Source organism: Gossypium raimondii, chromosome 11, assembly GCF_025698545.1.
Source record: "Gossypium raimondii isolate GPD5lz chromosome 11, ASM2569854v1, whole genome shotgun sequence".
Lineage (NCBI taxonomy): Eukaryota > Viridiplantae > Streptophyta > Magnoliopsida > Malvales > Malvaceae > Gossypium > Gossypium raimondii.
In genome coordinates, this window is record NC_068575.1 from 12,382,531 (window position 1) to 12,404,706 (window position 22,176).

At 34.4% G+C, this 22,176-nt stretch overlaps 2 protein-coding genes across 3 annotated transcripts; one reads left to right on the forward strand and one right to left on the reverse strand.

Moving 5' to 3' along the window:
• The first annotated feature begins 492 nt into the window (after positions 1-492).
• Positions 493-4,150, forward strand: LOC105804600 (hypothetical protein At1g04090). Its single transcript, XM_012637274.2, has 2 exons — positions 493-896; positions 2,190-4,150. The coding sequence occupies exons 1-2, from the start codon at positions 764-766 to the stop codon at positions 3,773-3,775; spliced, it is 1,719 nt and encodes a 572-aa protein (XP_012492728.1). The 5' UTR covers positions 493-763; the 3' UTR covers positions 3,776-4,150.
• A 1,785-nt stretch (positions 4,151-5,935) lies between these two features.
• LOC105804599 (protein CHROMATIN REMODELING 20) lies at positions 5,936-21,768 on the reverse strand. Of its 2 annotated transcripts, XM_012637272.2 has the most exons (27): positions 21,602-21,750; positions 20,955-21,027; positions 20,658-20,831; positions 20,434-20,496; positions 20,261-20,356; positions 20,088-20,180; positions 19,388-19,578; positions 18,647-18,893; positions 17,876-17,989; positions 17,339-17,422; positions 15,773-16,327; positions 15,361-15,650; positions 14,517-14,607; positions 14,231-14,437; positions 13,581-13,700; positions 13,202-13,368; positions 12,385-12,526; positions 11,778-11,927; positions 11,644-11,699; positions 11,255-11,555; positions 10,097-10,232; positions 8,280-8,341; positions 7,931-8,157; positions 7,386-7,589; positions 7,231-7,309; positions 6,899-7,158; positions 5,936-6,682 (listed from the first exon to the last, which is right to left on the reverse strand). In XM_012637272.2, the coding sequence occupies exons 3-27, from the start codon at positions 20,778-20,780 to the stop codon at positions 6,286-6,288; spliced, it is 4,455 nt and encodes a 1,484-aa protein (XP_012492726.1). In that variant the 5' UTR covers positions 20,781-20,831; positions 20,955-21,027; positions 21,602-21,750; the 3' UTR covers positions 5,936-6,285. The 2 variants fall into 2 exon arrangements, with proteins under 2 accessions (XP_012492726.1, XP_012492727.1); XM_012637273.2 differs by lacking the exon at positions 20,955-21,027 and having other exon boundaries at positions 21,602-21,768.
• Positions 21,769-22,176: the final 408 nt, after the last annotated feature.

Below are 22,176 nucleotides of genomic sequence, written 5' to 3' on the forward strand. Positions count from 1 at the left end.
TGAAATAAATACATTAAACTAGTTTTATTTAAATTAAATATCACTATTGCAATGATAAAAAAATAAAAAAATATCATTGATAATGAAATCTATTAAAATAATAAAAGCATTTGAAAAGAAAATGAATTAGATTTGAATTTTGAAATTCAAAAATAAAAATAAAATTAAAATTTAAATGTACGAAGAATACAGAACAATACAGGGATTTGAAACCTAATGTAACCTAAATTTTTTTTTATCAAACTTGAGATTTGTCGAAAGAAAATAAGAAGAGGAGAGAGTGAAGTACAATTTCTTTAAAGAGAGAGTAGGAATATTTGGTGTGAAATATTAAAAGAAAATAATGGTAGTTCCTCCTATAATGAATATTTGAAGCAAAGTAAACTCCAAACCCAAACCAAACAATTAAAAACACCATACATACATACATACATATGAAAGCTATTATAATATATATATATATATGTATGTATTTGTGTTGTATTAGAGTACAAGTTTTAACATAATTCCCGTCATCACGACCCATCAAAACTTTCCCTCAAAACCCAGACTTTCTCCTCTTTTATAAAACCAAAAAGTTAGAGACTTTCTGTTTAGTCATCTTTGTTTGTTCTTTTCACAGAGAGAAGGAGAGCTCTCTCTCTCCTTTTCCTCCATCTTCTCTTTCTCCTGGAGTTTCTTTGTATTGAAGTATGAAAAGGAATTGAAGTGGAAAGAGGGTTTGGGGGTGATACAGTTGAAGATAATTTTGTGGGTGGGATTTATGTTTGAGTTATTGGGAGGTAAGATGTTTGGGTGTGAATGTTTTTGTTGGCGCAAACATACTGATCATCAATACCCTTTGCCTCAGCCTCAGCCTTTTTTCTTGCCTTCTCCAATTCCAGAATGGCCTTTAGGTATGCCTTTCTCTTTTTCTATTCACAACCCATTATTCCCTTTGATTTCTTCTTAATTTTCAGGAATTTCTGATTCAAATTATGTGTTTATTTTCCCTTCCTAAATATAATCATGATTACTTGAGATATGGAGGGTTTTTTTCTCTCTCCTTTTTCCCACTATTTTCTTCTGCAACAATTGATTTCTTTTAATTATTGAATAAAATTTACTATGTCGTATGATGATTATGAAGATTTTTAGCTAATTATTTGGATAATAATATAAACATTATTTTAAAAAATAGTTAATCCAAAAAAATATGGTTATTATTATTAAATATAAATTTATGAATATAAACAAAATTAAGTAGCAGAAGGAATATGCTTGTATGGCTCTAGAGGCTTTTGCTTCCTTTCTCTTACCTTACATAAAAATTAAAAAGCATTTATGGATGTGGTGGTGACCCCAATATTTGCTTTGGATTTTGTAAATTAATGGCTCTTTGACGCATTGGAACTCTGGAGAAACTTGCTTGCCTCCAAAAATCTAAAACTTTCTTTACTCTTTGTTGCCTTTATCAATGTAACCATGTTTTCTTATTTTTCTTCCCCCCCTTTTGAAAGAATTTCTCTCCATACTCTTTTGACATCAAATTAACTTCTACATTATATATACACCACTGTTTTCGTTCAATTAGGATCCCAAATATTAAATTTTAATTAATATTCATAAATAAAATATTTTATTTAATTACCAATTCTTAAAAAAATAAAATAGCATGTTTTTCTTTCTATAAATATTGTTTTACCAATGATGTTAGATGTTTACCAACATTTTCTTTAATAAAGTCATCCTTTTCTTTGGGACTCCACACCACAGTCAGAAAGAAAAAGTCATAAGGATATTGTTTGTCTGTTTTTTTAATGTATATTTTCATTTCCAATACCTTTAGTTGCATTATTTTATTTCTTTTTTCCTTTTGTAAAAAAATGGTTATTTCTTGTTTCAAGAAGAATTTCAATAGCTTAAGCAACTTGAACAAGTTAGTCAATATTTCTATTTTTTACAAACATTCTAGATTGCTTTTGGAGGTGTGGGGTATCTATCCCCTTACCCTTTACTTCAAAGAGGGTAGCAATATGATGGTTGTTTTCTTGATGACTTGATAACCAAGAAACAAGCTAACTAACATTCCCTGCAAAATTTCTTGTTTGAACAACTGATAAGCTTGCCTACTTTATTATTCAATCATTATATGGTAGTTGAGCTTTATTATTCACTTTGATAATGATGTACTTCCATATTTTTCTCAGGTCAAGGATTTGGTACTGGAAAAATTAACCTAGGGGAATTAGAAGTGGTTAAAATTACTGAGTTTGAGAGGGTATGGAGCTGCAGTTTGCTGCGAGGTAAAGCGGAAGGTGTCACGTTTTATAAGCCTGTGGGGATTCCGGATGGATTCTTCTGTCTCGGTTATTATTGTCAACCAAATGACCAGCCGTTGAGAGGGTATGTTCTTGCGGCTCGGGAGAGGGTAGCTTCGAGTACAGAAGTTTATTGTGACTATGACTCCGATACAGATTTTCCTGCACTGAGAAAGCCTGTTAACTACTCATTGATTTGGAGTACAGATTGTGGTAGTGGTTGTGGTTTCTTCTGGCTGCCGAACCCGCCTTTGGGATACAAAGCGATGGGGATTTTGGTTACCGACACCCAGGATGAGCCTGATGTGGAAGAAGTTAGATGTGTCAGGGAAGATCTTACCGAGACTTGTGAAATTATGGACACCATACTTGCTACTGATGCAAACACATTTCAGGTTTGGACCACTAGACCTTGCAAAAGGGGAATGTTCTGCAAAGGCGTTTCGGTTGGGACTTTCTTCTGTTGCACCTACTTTATTTCTGAAAATCAAGAGCTGGAGATTGCATGCTTGAAGAATCTTGACCCTTCATTACACGCAATGCCAAATTTGGACCAAATTCACGCTGTCATCAAGCACTATGGTGCAACGGTTTTCTTTCATCCCAAGGAAGATTGTATGCCGTCATCTGTGCAATGGTTTTTCAAAAACGGGGCACTTTTGTACAAAGATGGCAAGGTTAATGGTGAACCTATTGATTATTTGGGCTCTAACTTGCCGAGTGGAGGGACAAATGATGGTGCATTTTGGATAGATTTACCAAGAGACGATAATGCAAGAAAAAATGTTAGAAATGGGAACTTGGAAAGTGCAGAGCTCTATGTTCATGTAAAACCAGCATTGGGTGGAACATTTACTGATATTGTCATGTGGATATTTTGTCCCTTCAACGGACCGGCTAACCTTAAGATCGGGTTAATGAATATACAAATGAACAAAATCGGGCAACATGTAGGTGACTGGGAACACTTCACTCTTCAGATAAGCAACTTCACGGGTGAACTATGGCAAGTATACTTCTCACAGCATAGTGGTGGTGAGTGGGTTGATGCTTTCAACTTGGAATTTATTGAAGGTAATAAGCCGATCGTTTACTCATCCAAACACGGGCATGCTAGTTTTCCACATCCCGGGATTTACCTTCAGGGGTCAGATAAACTCGGAATTGGAATTAGAAACGATACTGCTCGAAGCAATTATTTTGTAGATTCAAGCACTAGGTATCAGATTGTTGCAGCTGAGTATCTTGGAGGAGTAGTTACAGAACCGTGTTGGTTGCAGTACATGAGAGAATGGGGTCCAACCATAGTATATGATTCAAGGTCTGAACTGGATAAGATAATTAGCCTCCTCCCATTGTTTGTTCGGTTTTCGGTGGAGAACATCTTTGACCTGTTTCCAACAGAGCTTTACGGTGAGGAAGGTCCGACTGGACCCAAGGAAAAGGATAATTGGGTAGGAGATGAAAGAAGTTGATACCTTATCTTGCTTTGTGTACATTCATACTGGCATGGCATTCATAGACCTTCCACTGTTTAAAGTCGGCATGGGGAACCGGTCGAGAACAAAGGATGTGCCCATGCTCCCGGCATAGCGAGAAACCACAAATTGATGAATCAAATGCAGAATGCAGAGTGCAGAGGTAGTATGCATCCGTGTGGCTATATACAAATTCTTTTAACGTGGATAGAGAGTAGGTTGAAATGGGGGAAGTTCTATAAAAATGTGTTGTTTGGCATTGATCCTTAAATGTATAGTGTTATGGTTAAAGGTTGTGTCCTAGTCCTTGAGTTTGATCTGTAAAATCTGAAACCGAAAGTATATGTGAAACCTGTTGTCATTCTCCTCCAATTTTTCTGTCTTATTGGGGTTAATTGCATTTGCACCGGGGGTCCCTGAATTACGATTTAAAATTTAAACTTCAAAATTGAGTCCTCAAATTGTCATTATCATTCTAATTTGGTTCTTCCAACAACCATTTCATTAACTTTTCTATTAGATTTCTATTTTTGTTGGACTTCCAATAGATTTCAGTTGGTGGCGTGGATGGCCACATCTATTAGGTTCCCTTTTATAAATGGACAAAAATAATAAAATTTGACCATAATTAAAGTATTCTCCCCCCAACACCTATTTTTCTTTTGAGTAAAATAATTATGTAAAAAATACATTATTTATGAAGTACAAAAATTTTATTTACATTACTTAATTAATACTACACATTATATTTTACTTTATTTATTTTATTTGCTTCAATTAAATTAGTGCAACTAAAATACTTATTGATATGAACTATTCCTTGTTTTTCATATTTATTTATAAATAGATAAAAGAAAAATTATAAAAAATATAAGAAAAATATTTTAAGTATTTTTATGAGCCAATAAATTTTATTTTATTTTTGCTTGTATTCTAAAGAAAAACAAATTGCAAAAAAAAAAAAAGAAGAGAAAATAGGAAGATACAATTTTATTTGTTTGTTTGTATTCTAACGAGGAAAAATTGAAAAAAAAAATAAAGAAAACGAAAAGAAGAAATGTGAAGAAATAATATTATTTGTTTTTCCTTGTAGATTAAAGAAGAAAAAATGAAAAAGAATGAAAAGCAATAAGCATTACTATTAAATTATAAATTATGAACAAGTTCAATAATAATTCATAAAATATTTCATTAAAACATTTAATTCAAATTATGATATATTCATATAAAAAGGATATTATTTTTTTCATAAAAGTGATACAATTAATTATAATTCATTATAAATCTAAAATTATTTTAATCATGACATTATTTTTATTTTAATTTGTATTTGTTAATGAAAATGAAAAGATAAAAAGTGTGAATAAGGAAAAGAGAACTAAAAGAAAATAATGAAACATGCTGCAAGCCTACAACCAGATAATGAAACATCATCTAATAAAAAATAGATTTAATCCTTATACTTTTAAAATTTTATAAAATTTTAATACTCACAAACCAGTAATTATTAAATTCATTAAATTCGATACTTGTAAAGTCTAATGCGCCAAACAACCATATAAATAGTACAAGACTAATAGTTGAATTTAACCAAATGAGTTTAACCGCTATTGTTTGAATCAAGACTAAAATTTGAAATTTCAAAATTTGAAAACTATATAAACTAAAATTGATCAAAGAAAAATATAAGAATTAAATGCACAACTTCCGCAAAAAAAAAAAAAAAACTAATGGAAGACTTGAATGAAAGAATAGTAATAATATTAAAACTCAACTAGAAACTTCAGAAATTATACAACCAATTTAGTTTTTAACACGTAAAAAGACATTTAGTGCAATCAAGCTTATCTTAAGGTATGTAATAATAGATGGCTGTCCTGTACATCACAAACCATGGCTTGACACTCTAGATGGATATGTACCCTTGCCTTTAGATTAAATCTTAACTGGTTATGAGCTGTAATAACTCCATAAACATACTAATACAAAGTACCATTAAAGCCTTAAGGATGTATTAAAACTTGATATCCAAAAAGAGTTGCAATTTGGAGCAGCATAGTCCAAAATTCTGTAATTTTCGCCTATTTCAGACTTCACCTCTTTAGCATGAAAATAATAGCAAAAGCTTTTATAATAAGGCAGAGAAGCAGATAAAACTTTGATGTACTCATTTCAATAAAATATATATTAGAACTCAGATTAACAGAGGGCAAATTCCAGCCAGTCCAAATTTTCACTGCCTCCAACCTGTGTGCCCTTTCAAAAATTTCAAAAAAGGTTACCTTCATGATCTTCATCAAACCAGAACATGAATCCTACACCCCAGGCCTCAGCATGCCCCCAAAGAAACATACACAAAAATGACTGTAAATGAAGGGGCCCCAGAAAGAATGTATTGTGTTCAAAAGGGGATTGAACTGACATCATATAAGTTGTCATGTACAATCACAACAAATTACACTGGAATGACCATATTATGAAGGAAAAAATAATGATCATTATCTTTGTTACCTTGCTATTTTGCTGTCCCTATTTAAGTCCTCCCAGCTTATCTCCTGGGCACATTCCCCACATACAGTACTACAACCAAATTTTGTCCCCTGGCTTCTGAGAGTAAGTAGGTGGGCAAGATTAGTACATTTTCGTTGCACAATCCGACTCCTGAAAATACCCTGGGGTTTTGTTAAGTGATTCATCACAGGCTCTGGTTTAGGAGGAGGGGCCACATCAGGAACAACAGGCCTGCGCTCTGCTGCAGATTCATCAAGGGATACTCGCTGTACCTCCTCCCATTCTAAGGTTTTCCGAAAGACTTCCCAAGCCATATCTTGCTCTTCTTTCGAGAGCTTTTCGTCTTCATTCTCTTGCAAAAGGGTCTCATGTTCATGGAAATTGGCAATCCACCTAAAAACATCAATAGTAGTTAAGTTACTCTAATTATTACGGGAACAAATGTTGTATAACATAGCACTCAAACAGCAGAATCAGATAAAGAAGCTTCTAATTTTGCTGGTTTGTTTTTTAAACGAAAATGAACATAACCGCAACAGAAAGAATGGAGAATACCTATTCCTTGCTAATAAAAGCTGAGACCAATAGACAAAAACAGATTGACCGTACCTTGGATGATGTTTACTAAGTAAACTTTCCATTACTTTGTCAGAGGAACAGCTTCCATGGGAGAGAGGAATCTTCGGGTTCAGTGACTTTCCAACTTCACTAGCCATATTTTGGTTTCCGTTCTCTTCACTAAGTTCCATTAAAGTATCAAAGTTCTCTTCCTCACCAAATTCAAACAGATGTAACATCTCCTCCTTGGAGATAGTCCTATGTACTTGTTGTCTATCTACAACCCTTGCAGCAAGACCTTCTTTCGTCACCTATTTGCACCATTTTCAAGTCAAAAGGTTATTCAAGAAACAAAAACCAAAGAAGGACAAAGTTTCTCTTACCTGACGCTTATAAATTTTTTCTTCCATAGTCCCATGTGCCATCAATCGATAAGCAAACACCGGCTTTGTCTGGCCATACCTATAATAATAACAAACATATTATGCAGTCAAAACATGTGAGTCAAATTTAACAGAAATAATTGACTTAAACCCACCTCCAGGCCCGATATATAGCTTGAAGATCATATGTAGGGTTCCAAGAACCGTCAACAATAATTACACGATTTGCAGCATATAGATTAATCCCAAGAGATCCAGCTCTGGTAGAGATCAAAGTACACTTGGCTCTTTTATTCATTGGCTCATTAAACTTCTCAACCAACTTTTGCCTTTCAGAACTTTCTGTTCTTCCATCCAACCTGTATGGTGCATGGCAAAGAAAAGAGTGCATGAGACATCTTTGTTTTCAGAATTTCTTATAACAATCATATTTACGAATAGCAGTCTTGTTAAGGATCACAATATGCTATATATTAAAAATAAACCAGCTTCCCAGCAAAATCAGGTACATTTTTGGAGAAGCTTACAGCATAATTAAAAAAATGCTTATGCAGCAAGAACCATTCGTAGAAAAATCCTATAAATGCAAACACACTTTCACCATAAAAATAAGTAAATTAACATGAAAGATACGGTGTCAAAAGAGGATGATATTAAAAAAATTTAACAACTTCCAAACAGTTTCCAGTGATATACACACCTATACCAGTCTTTCCCCTTTTTCCAGAACTTCCCTTTTTTTCCGCGTCTAGGTAATCTTGAAAGATATAGTTCTATCAGATCTAAAGTTGGAATGCTCTGACTAAAAATCAGTGCCTTGTCACCCACATTTGAACACATGGTTATGATGTCAAGCAACAAAACCATTTTGCCACTGTAGTCAAGTTCCTTATAATTATTTTGGTGAAGAAGATCTCTCCACCAACCCTATTAAGGAGAAACATTCAAGCATCAGCGAGATAAGAAAACTAATATATACATAAGCTATTGTCTAATGAAGATTCACAACGGCACATTAAAAAAACAAAACCCAAAAAACATTCACATACCTTCTGAATAAACCCGTAATCATTTTTTTCATGCAGAGAATCATTCATACTCCTTGTTTTATCTGAAGTACAAGAAGCCAGACCATTTAGACACCAAGGTTAAATATATGAAAACCTATTGAACAGAGAAAGCTATCCAATTACTCTATAAACTATAAACATGGCTCAATGACTTGAAATGGACGAGGCTGCAAAAATCAATTCTCATTGACTACAAATTACTCAAAGTTTGTTTTCAATCTCATTTACTGATATAATCAGTAACATTAATTGCCTGGGTAGGGAAAGCAGTAAGCAGACCAGACCTGGAAACCTACCAGATTGCCCCCTGTTAGGTCCGGAAATACCAAGAGGGGGTGAATTGATATTCTAAAATATCTACAAACTTTTTTAAAAATTAAAAGAGAAAGGAGAAAAGCTTACAAATTCAATTTATAGTGGTTCAGCCCCAATTGCTTACCTCCATTACCTTGGTATACCTCAACCAAGTATTTCACAATTTACTACTTAAAATTGATACCTTTTGAGGATAAGGTATAAACTTTGCAACACTATCTTTTCACTACTTAAAATTGATACCTTTTGTGGCTCAACTAGAATACTCCCAGTTTACAATTGATGAATGAATGCAGGTAAACAAAGAAATCCTCTATAAGGAATATGTCTACACAATTTAAGATCCCAAAGAAATGAAATGAGAGTGATTAAAGATATTACAATAAGCTCTCAAAAGAACATGTACAAGAGAAATGAAGAAAATGAATATTTGAAGCTAATTCTCGTGTTTGATGCTTGAATATCTCTCGTATCCTGAAATGTTCTTGGCTTGCATTTATATCAAAGAAGTGAAATCTAGCAGTTTGGAGTTGTTGGAGATGAATTAGAGCCGTCGCAAGTATTTATTTCGTGCATTATATGCAGTCTACAGGGTCAAGTCTCGAGACTTTGCTAAAAATATAGCTGTTGGAAAAGCCAGGGTATCAGTACTTCAAGACATGTACTAATACCTCATAAGCAAGTTCCGATACCTTCAGGCAGGTACTGATACCTTGCACCCCTGTTTTGCAAATTTGGCTACTGACTAGACTTGTACTGATACATCCCATCTATGTACAGATACATTGCTCCCTTGTTTTGCAAATTTGACTACTGACTTGCCATGTACTAATTCCTGGACCTCTGGTATCAATTCTTATCCCTTATTGCCTTGAAAACATTTAAAACACTTGAAAATACTTTAGGAGCAACTCAAAAACATTTGATCAAGTATAAAACACATATAGAGCCTGTGTTGGAGCTTATTTGACACTAGAAGACATTTGAGACCTATTCAATTAAAACTGTTAAGGGATATAAAATATAATTTTAATCTTGACGATTTGTTATATCAAAATACTTGGAAAATCAAAGCTATCACCCACTATGTGTCACACTAACTCTGCAATTTCACACCCTAAAAAGACTATGTTTCTGATTCCGCCGCCTCACTCTCTTTTATTTATTATTATTTTTTCATACATGCTAATAAGTTGAGACTTACTCTAGATTTATCCAACTTACTAATAATGAGCATATATATTGTTATTATTAGCAGTTCAATAAAAAAAACTAATACCCTACAAATTCCACAGATCATAAGAACAAACAAGATATGAATCTAAACACGCATCATTAGTTCACTGCATTCAGGGAAAAGAAAAAATATCAACCTTATCTAGTCGAGCCATAAATTCAAAACTAACATATTTAGCAAGCAAATTGACATGTCCACATGTAAATAATGCTAGGTACAGAAAATATGAAGAGAGAGTGAATACCTCCTACACCCAAATTATAATCTATATTTTCATCACTAGAGCTCTCATCTGCAAGGAAGTTTTCAGCAGCATCTTCACGACTGATATAGTTTCTATCTTCTTTGTTCAATTGCAGTATCCCAGGATGGTTCCATATCTACTAATTAAAAGAAATAGTTAAGTCAAAACAACATGCATTCAAAATTATTTCTTTTAAGGGAAAAAGTAGAGAGAGAAAAACAAGAAAAAAATTGATATGAACCCTTCTACCATATCATTTTCAACCCATAGATTCTAGAAAAGCTCAAACATTTAATTGCAAGTAAAAAGAATCCTAAAAGCATCATGGAACCTAGAACTTAGGAAATTATCTAGGTTTGTTCATAATTCTCATCTCTCACTGTAAATATCTATTAGTTGACAATTTACTAAAACCAATCAATGAGCCTCTTTTCTTGAATTACTCAAATAATGCTCCAAAGTTAATGAGATAGATAACATGTTCTATCATTTCAAAAATAAGGCACCAAAATATTTTAAGAACAAAGATATATGCATCACTCAAACAAGGCTGCCTATAAAACACTGAAAAAAAGTGAAGACCATATTATTTTCTAAAAGGTTGAAGTGCACCTGCTTTTAGTTTAATAAAGGTTTGTCCAGTTCTATAAGATATCATGGATCTACTTTGGTAATCCTGTAAATCTCAGGCGTAAACCTATTGTAACTTATCATGTCATTTCATAATTTTTTTTTAACAATCAACTTTTATCTAACACAGTAATTCCAGAAGGGCATTAGGCTTGAAGATCCTCTGAAGAAATGGGGGATGTGGCTTGTATTTGCATTCATTAACACTCAAGGATGTTGCATACAAAGAGTTTTGGACAACTCTTGGTGAGACTAGCAGGATAATATGGAACCTCACCGGTTTTGAGCTCAAGTTTTAAGTTTTCCATGCATCTCAACACATTTGATTTGGTTAACTGATTCTACCTCTTTTTTTCATCTTCTTCTTTGTGAGTGGTTCATTAATAGACAACCATGCCAATACAAAATTCAGGACATCCTCATTTCCACCATAATCTTAACACATACAGGGATTGTTTTGCCATGCATGCATGTATCATGTGATAAAGCAGCTTTATAAACTTAAAGAACAAGCCGTATAGATTGTACCTGAGCCAAGGCCTGGTACCCAGCAAAAAAGCTCTTCCTAATTTTTTCATTAGAAGGTCTGTCATTTGCAAAACCATGTACATCAAGGAATCTCTTGTAGAGCTTACGCTGTAGTGGAGAAAGCTTTACAGCAATAACAAAGACAGTTTTAGGAGGCAAGTCTTTTTTCACCACACTCATATCCATCCTCTGAACGAATCCTTTTAACTGTTCATAAAGGATGTGGGACCTTTGATTCATAATTTTTACATCTTCATGCGTTGAATTTGTGTGCTGACCATTTTCTATTGGATTTTGGAAGCTGCATACACAGAAAACCAAGATCACATCAAATTGACAAAAAAAGGAGACATAGATGAATGAGGATGATACAGAGGTTAGCGCCTTGCCGGTTCCTAAACTCGTGGCTGCTTCCAAGAAAACCTTCTCTTACAAAATCAACCATCTGTTCCAAGGAAACCCAATAAGAACAGTGTTTGGTACGTGGGAAAAGGAGATTTCTAGCTAAAAAATAATAGCTTACACAGTAGTACTCCATGAGATTGTTCTGAAGTGGTGATCCAGTTAAGGCAATCCTCCTCTGACACTTCACTTGTTTCAACGCCTGGGTTGTATCAGCCCTGGTGTTCTTAATAGTATGGGCTTCATCACAAACTAGTATATCAGGACCATCCTGGAAGTAGAAATAAAGCTTGAGTCAGAGACAGAAAATCCTTATAAATGGATGTAACAGAGACGGTTTGTCCAGAAATGATGCAAAATATGATATACATACATATGTAGCAAATTATCAGTCACTGACCTATACCACAGTCAAATCACCTCAAATCATACAATATCCACGTCCATTTTCAATTTGAAAACAAAGCAATGCTTCAATAACCACACAGGCCTAGCATTGCAGCACAGTGCATAAAAAAGCTATACTAGTTTATAACCAAGAATGCTCATGGCAAATGGTTTCAATACAATGCAATCTAAATCTGTTTTGCTAATAAAGCAGCAATATTTAAACTAGTCAGATAATAATCTATGTTGACCATACATTTCACTATTCCTACAAGTCAAATATACCATTTGAATAATCAATAAAAATTTCCTGGCAAGTTGTTGAAGTTAATAACAATCACCTGCAAAGCATAACAAATATCTCTAGCCATGTTGCGATCCTTCACATGTTTTCCAAGAGACAAGTTTCGAAAAGCAGTATAGCCTATTAAAAAAATTCCACCTTTCCTTCTCCACTTGGCAAGCAATTCTGCCCGTCTCTCCCTGAAAGAAAATAATGATTGCAGCAAGCAAGTTAGACAGTAGATATTTTCCTTTTTACCCCCACCTAAATCAGTAGCAATTTTCCACAAAATGGAAGAGAGAACAGGTAACTGTCTCATAAAAGTTAACTGGCATATTTGTAGGGCAGCCCAAACATTTCATTTTTTCTTTTTTCACTAAAAGACCTGATTACGCAAGTTCACAATCATTTCTAAGATAATGCAAATTTATTACTCCAACACTTATGATTCCAATTATAGCTCCTATTCTTCCCATAGTTTTATCTTAGTAACCATCCAGAAGAACATGCAAAACTTCCCCCTTATCCTATCCTGACAATGATAAAACTAATCTTAGCCACATGGTTGCTTCCTCTAGCGACACATGTTATAAAACTTGGCTTCTAGAACTACAAAATGCATCCTATTTTATGCTAACAAGTTTCAGTTCTCCAAGGGCAACTGCAAGGCAGGATTTTCCACATTATACAGATCAAATGTGCTCTTGCCAAAGAGAACAAATCTTTGTTTTACAATGACACCTGCAGAGGCATAAAATTTGGGTACACCATCATTTACACGCATAAAAAACATTCATATAAGGTTATAACAATAGTAAGGCATGGAAAAATAGGATAAACTTCTAGTTGAATATTTCAAAAAACATTAACTGAACCTTGGCACATCCTCTAACATGTAGACACGGAGGGGCTTTAATTCTGAAGGTCTCCACTTCATGAACTCCTGGCGCCAGTTGTGCAGCACATTTACAGGAGTGACAATAAGTGCAGTTTTTAATCCCAAATCAACACTTCTCATTGCAGTGTATAAGAAAGCTATAACCTGCAATTAGAACTAGACATGTCAGGCAAGCTAACCACCAAAAAACTTGGACTACAAGGAGCACAAATTGAGTGTTAGCAATGGGAGTAGCATAAGGTCAGAACAATGACACCAAAACATATACTAGCAGGCATGCCTGCACGGTCATACCAAAAAGAGGACGGGCCGAAAGAGAGGAATAAAGAAATATAAAGAAGAGGGAGTAAATATACCTGAAATGTTTTACCAAGGCCCATTGTGTGAGCTAGAATGCAACCAAGACCCTTATCCCCAGACTTCACTTTTGTGATTGACTGTATAATGTTTTCCCACATAAATCGAATCCCAGCTATCTGCAGCAATAAATCAACCAAAAAGACATTCAACAGTGATTGAACTTACTAGCAGCATCATCAATAAAGACTTTCAACCAAATTCTCTAATAAGAGCCAGAACCAAAAAGGGTGGAAAGAAGAAAAAAACCCATCTTAACGCACCCTCCCCAACCCCACTTCTGTATGTTCAAAATAACATAAAGCGTTGTAATATCAGTCAATGGGTAAAAATATTGCTATGAGAATGGTTTGATGTATCTAGACCCAATCAAGAGCAATAGAATATATTTTCATGAGAACTCTCATGAAATCCAGGTTTACTATGTCAGAATTAAAACTTGAAAGCTACATAATAGGATGTGTTACCAAGCAAATTAAAAAAAGGGAGTAACTACAACCAGATGACAATTTTCAGTACAATAGGATGTGACATAATCAAGCAAATTAAATGATAGCTTGCTCAAAACAAATGATGAATAGCCCAAGTAAACAACAATATCAACTGCAAGCTTATATATCAATAACTTATACAAGTATGAAAGCGAAACCTGATGGACTTTTAATTTGGCTGATATGCTTGGGGGAACCCTTACGGCTTCTTCACCATCCTCCCTCCTAACATTCACTATAAAACCAGTATTGGCATCACCAAGCACCTCTACACTAGCTTCATCTAATAAGTTCCTACTGCAGCTTGAAGAGTTCATGTTATATTTGGCAGAAAACTGCATTGATTTTAAGCGCTCTTGACGTTCCTACAAAATTGGAACACAATGCAAAACTCAGTACCAGAAACCAGTTCGATTTAAAAAGAATAAACTTAGCATAAGATACCTTTTCTATTGCAATTTTCCTCTTTGTCTCTTCTCCTAATTCAGCATCATCGAGAATCCTTCGAATTTTCTTTTTTTGCTTTCGCTTAGAACTAGTACAGAAGCACCCAACCGGTTATTAACTCAGAGAAACAAGCCTTAGAATATTTGGTATTGTTAAATGCTAATTGGTCAAATTTTAAATATGCCAAAACAGACAACGTGAAACCCCTACACATTCACATCGATGGCTAATAGGACATAGGCTATATAGAAAAATGGTGCATAATTACATTAGACCTACTGGCTGAATCAACCACATAGTTTAACTGTCAAATTGTAAATAAAATGGCACAGAATATCCATGAAAAAGAAGACATTGAATGAAGACTACTAAAAATTGCTAAATTGCAAAAAAAGGAGGGGCATAAATTGCACAAACTGCACCTATATAAAAAAGCCTGAACAGTAATTTATATAACAAGAGATGATGATATTTGTGTCATATCAATGACACATGCATGAGAGGCATGGTTTAGAAACAAGGGATACATTGAAGCATTAATTATAACATATTGGGTCTGCCATGACTCCAGGGAAGAAATTAAGTATGAGTACTGAAAACATTAGCTTCTATTGTATGACCAATAAAAATTATGCAACGAGCAACCTTAACATCCTACAACAACACTTGCCAACAGCATTCTTGACTCCAATAAGATGTTGCAGAATACTATTAATACAAACTCAGAGAAGACAAGCATATATAAATATTTTTAAATCAAATAAATGATGAAAAAAAGAAAGAAATGAAAAAGAGATGCAGATTGTCTAAAATTTTCAGATCTCAAAGGAATATCAGGTACCTGACGGAAGTACTAATATCAGCATCTGAATTCTCTGACTCACTATCAGAGCTAGAAACCGTTGTGTCTGAAGATCCCATGGCTCTCTCTAAATCTGATGTTAATTTTTGCAGAATAGTTGGCGAGCAGCAACAACATTGCCAACCGGAGGCCTGGACCTCAAGCAAATATTTTTCACCAATATTCTTCCTTACACACTTTGTACAAAATAATGTTTTGCATGACTCGCAACTCAATAGGTCATTGCTTTGTCCGCACCATCCACAATAACACTCTGAGCACTCAGAGTCCTGTCACAATAGAAAAAAGGTCATATCTGACATAACAAATTATGCAGTGGTTATTTCATGGGACTATTTAGTAGCATCGCCAACATATTGTCAACAATGCAATTAGTCTGCACCATTAGTACCTTCATATGCATTTTCTCTTCCAGGAAGCATTTGCAATCCCTGCAAATAATTACTTTAAGAAGTGGATGTTGCTGCACCTCAACAGCCAGTTTATGACAAGCGGTACAAATGAACTTGTCAGTCAGACACTCTGAAGAAATAGATTCAACACCCACATCAGCATCACTTTTTTCGGGAATAGTAAACTGATCGTCCAATTTGGAGGAAATCAAGTCATCCTTCACTGTAATATTGGCTTCATCATCACTAGCTGTGATAACAGTCCGTGCCTTCTTATTATTTTCATTAGCCTCCATATCTTCATTTGAACGCTTGGACCCAACAGATATTCCAGAACCAGACATATCTAACTCGGACATGCCATTAGGACTAGACTGTGTCCTGGTCAGCTTACATGATTCAAAACTTTCAAGCACATCATCCTTCAAAATCTGACAAGCAACCCCATTCTCATTATTAGGCACGCATTCCCTATCTTCTCTACTTGCCTTGTTTGAAATTGAGTTAGAATTGTCTTCTAAAGGCTGGGACTGATCTAATTTGCTTTCTGTTACCTGATCAAAAGAGCAAAATTCTCTGAGGGACAAGGTTTTAGTAACATAAAAGGAGAAAGAATGTTAAAAGTCCTGGCATGCATAGTCATATATCATTTAAGTTTCACTAAAGAATGTTAGGTCCTCTGACATGCTAAATTATTTCCATTTGATCAACTAGCATAGATGAATATGCAAAGAAGCTTTCTTCTTTTGTGTAATTGGGTTTTGTTGTTAAGCAGTTCCTAGAGTATCATGTGATGGGAATAAAGTTGAAAATTTGTTGCTCCTTTTTTTCCTGAGAAGGGAGGGTGCCATTAGGTAGTCTCCTATGCAGGAGACAGTCTTTGAAGCATAAGGACTAGTCCAGAAGTCTCTGCAAATACCATCATCAGACTTCCCATTATCTAGTACATTTCTGACAACAAAACTGACTGTTTTTCCTCACAACTATTGACAACACAAAAGCATCACCCCTTAAACTAATTTCTTTGTCCTAATGGAATCAAGTCCTCTGCTTTGCGCCATCAAACAACTGAACCTTCAAAAAATATTTTGCCCAACTCTTACCAATAGACCTTCTAAGCAAAACTGAGAATCCAACTTTTATTGATACAAGGAACACGGTTGTCCCATTAAACCACTATTACTCCTTCAAGAATAACTAGATCAAACTCCAAATGACCTTTAAATCCATGCAACTTTTTCTTATTATTATACTATAACTGCAACACTTGAAATTTCTTGAGCCAAACCCACCAAAAAGCCACATGATTTATCAGATTTGTACTATATAAGGGTAAGCAATTCACTAATATAACGTCATATGTTACTAAACATCATGATCTATTTCATTTACTGTTAAACTAATTAAATACTATATCAAAGGGAACTTAAATTTCATCAATCTTCAGCCTTAGTGCATGAGAGTTCTGTTACTTTAAGTCAATGATAAGGTGTCCCCATATAGACACATGAACTAATCTAGGGCAGCACAAGAAGAAAAACAATAAATGTAATTGACCATAAAACCTGTTTAGATCTCCTTCGATGTCTCCTCTTTTTCAAATGCAGCTGAAATTTCTTGTCAATATTTAGATCATCTTCCTCTTTGACCTGTCAATACATCATAGATGTTAATGCAAGGATAGATGAGCTGTAGGAGTTGGAATATTGACAAGCAGGATACTGTAGAAGATAACATATGGTTACATATTACACCATGGAATGTCCATGACCCTGAGCAAACTCTCAGTAGTCACTACCCAGATGAATATCATCCAGGATGCATCTTCCAAAAAAGACCAGATAATCAATTTGAGGAAAAGAGATTCAAACAAAAAGTAACATTTAGAAACAAGTGTTTGAAAAGGAGATGACCACTCCAATGTACCAACTACAAAACATGACAGAAAATTATTGGAAAAATTGATACAGCTCAAGGTGATCAATGCAGGGAGCTGCTATTAAAAATATCAATAGATTGATATATAAAAAACTGAATATACATTCCCATGCAGTAAAGGTTCTGGGAATGAAGAATAATTACATCAAACGATGCTGACTAACCTTTCTAAAATATTTCCTTTGCTCTTCAGAAAGAATCAGCTCTCTCTCATTTTCTATGGCATCTGCAACCAGTGGATTATCTGAACTGCCGTCAACATCTTCAATCTCCTCCACCTATAAAAAATGGTTACCAGAAACTTCATCCACAGAACAACTGAATCTATACAGACTACTGAAGATTTTATAAAAAGAGAAATTTTAAGCACATAAAAGGTAATCATTGTAAAATTCTTTTTGTTAAGAAGAAATACAACATTTGAGTTGACAGAAATCATGTCCATGAATGGAAAAAATGACTAGGTATAAATTGATTGCCAAACTTTTTGGTACCAAAACCAGAAACGAAGAATATCCTACGGCATGGTAGAATAGGTAAGGGGTCAAGGCATGCCACTTAGATTATTTTTTGGTACAAGGGGTAGAGGAGGGATGAGGGGATTCAAATCCAGCTCTGAGTAAGGGACAAATTCACTAACCATGGAGCCAAATGCTCAGGTGAATCCAAAAAGCTTTTGAGCATCTGTCTCAGCCTGATAAATAACAAGATAAAATTGCATGCGGTAATTTTAGGGAAGACATTATTCTAAGGTTTGTGGTCCAAAGTCCAATTCCCTCCTTCAATACTCCCTAGTTCCTCATCTATACCCCGGGGGAAAAAAAGAACGAAAGAAAAAGGAATTTTAAGAGCTAGAAACACCATGTTGATGATAAAAGAACAAGATTTCTAAAAGGGTTTTAGTCCTAGCTTATGAAAGAAAAGGAATTTGTCACCTCATTGACTCCAGGAAAATTAAGTCCCATTAATGTAGCTTGTTGTGGGGTGCTGGCCAAGTAGACAGAAGCCCAGTTCTTGCTGCCAAAACCAGTTTCATCCTCAGGTAAACCATTAGAACAAATTTTCATGAAAGAGCTCCACTCTATGTCCGATTTCCCTGTTGGTGCCTCCTGGCTCATATCATCAGAAAGCTTCTTTTGCAGAAATCCACTAGCACCTTCCTCCAATAGTCTACCATGTTTCCTGAATCAAAAACATTGATCTACAAATCAACTTAAGCCTTTTAGAGCAGAACTAAGGGGACCAAATTTATTGCTAAAACCTTGACGTGGTGGATGAACTTTAACAGCACATATACTTTGTTTTAGTTCTAGAATTAGACATGTCAAGATAACATCAAACCTTGAAACTAGGAGCTTGGGTTTAGGTCAAGGCCTTAGGCTGAGCAGTAGTTACCTGTGGCTGGCTAATTAACTACACATACAAAAGCAATGTTTCACAAAATGGTGGCTAATTAACTAGCACTAACAGAATTTTCTCCTCTTTTTCTGTATAATTCAACAATCAAGAAGCATAAAAAATAAAAGCTAAGGATTAAAATGTCACACATGGACAAGGGTAATATTTATCTACTTTGTATGGTACAATACATTTAGCAACACTCTCTCAAATGGTATGGCCAAATTTAACTGGTTCATTGCTACTCAATAATTCAGAATCCTAAGACAGAATCATACCTCCTTACAGGCCTCTGGGTTTGAAGATGCTTTTCAGCATCAGCTAAAGACTCAGCAGTTTCACTAGTCACCTGAGATCCTACCCAGTGTGCTCTTCTTTTCCAAGCTTCAGTGCAGCAACCATTTGGAGCTTGACTCTCAATCCACTTATAAAGGCTGGGTAATTCAATACCAGCCCCATCAAGTTGTTCCTGTTCAGAAGACAGATGTAAAGAACAACCATACTTTCTAGGCAGGAAAAAAGAAAAAAAGAAGGGGGTGGGGGAGCATAAGAAACTGTATTTGCCACTAAAATAAACTTCGGGAGAAGAATCATATGATTCAAAAAGTTAACAATGATATACCAAAGGCAATTATTAATTACATTGGTTACCAGTAATTCATTGGAAGAACATATAGTAAGAAAGGAAAAGATTGAAAGGGAATATTAAAGAAACTCAAGATTAGTCTCTAGGTTGCATCAAAAGAAGAAAAGCTGAGCTGAGACATCATTGAACAGAAAATTTTTCATCTCCCAAGGAAAAGAAGTCAAGTTTGGCCCACAGAGTACAAGTTAAAATATAAAAGATAAAATCCGAGCTGACATTCAAATGTTAATTTTCCACATAAAATTAATTTTATGAATAATAATACTCATTCACACAAAAATATATGTATCAGGAAGCAAAGATTTTAACCAAGATAGAAGAAAGAAGCAGACCAACAATTGTGCACTCTCTGTTTCAAGCTCATCTAGCACAGCTTCCCACTGCTCTATAAAAGTGGTCATTTCATCTGCTATAGCTGTCTCCAACTATGAACAAAGTAAAAAGAATCAGAGATAGGAAAGAGCGGCATAATTTTGATGAGATAGAACCAAGAGAGTTTACTAACATCATCCCCCTTAAGAGTTTGGGCCAGCTCCTCTCTCACTTCACTCTCCACATTAGCAAGAGATTCCTTTTCAAGTGTTTCTTGAGCCTCTGCAGCCTGAAATGAATGTGAGAAAACATTCCAACATAATAAAGAAAAATAAAGCATCAAAGTTGCCTGAATAAACATGGTACCTTGCTCTCAACCTCCAAAAACTCAGATACCAGCTCTTCTATTTCCTTCTCAGTCAATGGCTCCTGCAAATTTCATGTAAAAAAGTGTGTATAAGTACAAAAAGAATTCAAGCATTAGAAACACAGAAGAATATAAGTAGCAACAGTGATGATGATGGTGAAGTTCTTAAAATCCATCAAAAAGATGAGTAATATAATGATAAGAAACATCAGTATTGACTTACCTCAAAATGCAACCCATCATCTTGTCCAGATGTTGATGGTTCATCATCATCATCTGAATCAACGATAAAAGAACCACTAGAGGCTCTGTCAACATCTTCAACTTCATCATGTTTTTCCTCCATCTTTATTCAAGTTGCATCAAGAAAGAGAATAACCCTCCAAAGCAGCAGCAGCTAAAAGGATGGCAACTAAACATATCAGCAAACTAAGAAACGCACCGATCAATCAACCAAGAGAATCACATAGTCTTGGCATAAAACAAAAAGGAAACAGAGATGGCAAACATTCATGATTACTTGAAACTGGTTTCCTTAATTTTCTCAAACTACCCTCAAAATTACTTGCAAGTGGCTTCCACCAATGGTGTCTCTGTATTGTTACATTACGCATTAAAAAACACCAACTTTTGTTAGAACAAAAGGATGACTCAGGAAAACGGAATTAAAACTTCTACATTTATGTTAGGATTTTTGGAATCAAATCCTAATATTTTTCCAACTACAAATTTGCTTCATACTAAGAGAGTTAAGCAATAAAAAATCCCTAACTAAAAGAAAAGCACAGAAATATCAATTTGAACTAAGCAATTCCTTGATAGAAAGAAGTAATAAAACATCAAAATTAGAACACAATATCAACTTCTAGGAACAGTAAAAAAACCCTCCTAAAAACCTCACATTTGCAAATTTTCTCATTTTTATATAAAAACTCTCTTGAACTCCTATAACAACAACGCCATTAACATAATGCTAAATCACTTGAAAACCCTAAAATAATGAAATTTATAGAAACAGAAGAACTAAGACTAGAAATAATAAAAAAACGAACACGCGATTCCAAGTTCAAGCTCTATTCAACTTCGACCACGAGCTACTCTGCTAAGCCACTGCCTAAAAGATTAGTGAATTGGGAATCGGGGATCAAAGAGAACGAGTTGACTCACCAGAAGGTAAGAAGATTCGCGATTGAAGCGGAAATCCAACTCAGATTTCTTAGAGGAGGGAAACGTTTAATATACTTCGTTTTTTAGGACAAGGAAAAAATTGAAAAATTAGAACCAAAGAACTAAAAATTTCGGCTTTTAAATTATATCATCTTTAAAACAATTATTATTATTTTTTGAATGCTTAAACCATTTTCTTTTTATTTTCTTAAAACAAATTTTAGGGTGCTTCTAATAGGGGGATTTTGGTGATTGTGTCATTTTGGAAGGGCATTTTCGAAAAAATAAATTAAGATTTTAATCCTTTATTATAATTAAATTTGAAATTTAATTTCTATATTTTAATTTGATATGATTTTTTATTTTATTTTTATAATATATTAATTGATTTAAATGATGAACACTGTTAATTAATTATTAAAGTACTAAAATTATTTTAAAAGAAAAAGCACACTAATTAAAAATATTAATTTAAACTATATTTTAAAAAATTCCATGAGCTACCTAATAAAATTATAAAGTAGAAGATTAAACTTATTTTAGAAAAAGAAGACTAAACTTTATCAAATTAAAAC

Coding starts and splice junctions, on each gene's coding strand:
- LOC105804600 (XM_012637274.2), top strand. CDS start 764: ATGTTTGAGTTATTGGGAGGTAAGATGTTTGGGTGTGAATGTTTTTGT. Junction 897..2,189: donor AATTCCAGAATGGCCTTTAG/GTATGCCTTTCT, acceptor TATTTTTCTCAG/GTCAAGGATTTGGTACTGGA.
- LOC105804599 (XM_012637273.2), bottom strand. CDS start 20,780: ATGGAGGAAAAACATGATGAAGTTGAAGATGTTGACAGAGCCTCTAGT. Junction 20,181..20,260: donor AAACTCTTAAGGGGGATGAT/GTTAGTAAACTC, acceptor CTTTGTTCATAG/TTGGAGACAGCTATAGCAGA. Junction 7,310..7,385: donor GCTATATATCGGGCCTGGAG/GTGGGTTTAAGT, acceptor TTATTATTATAG/GTATGGCCAGACAAAGCCGG.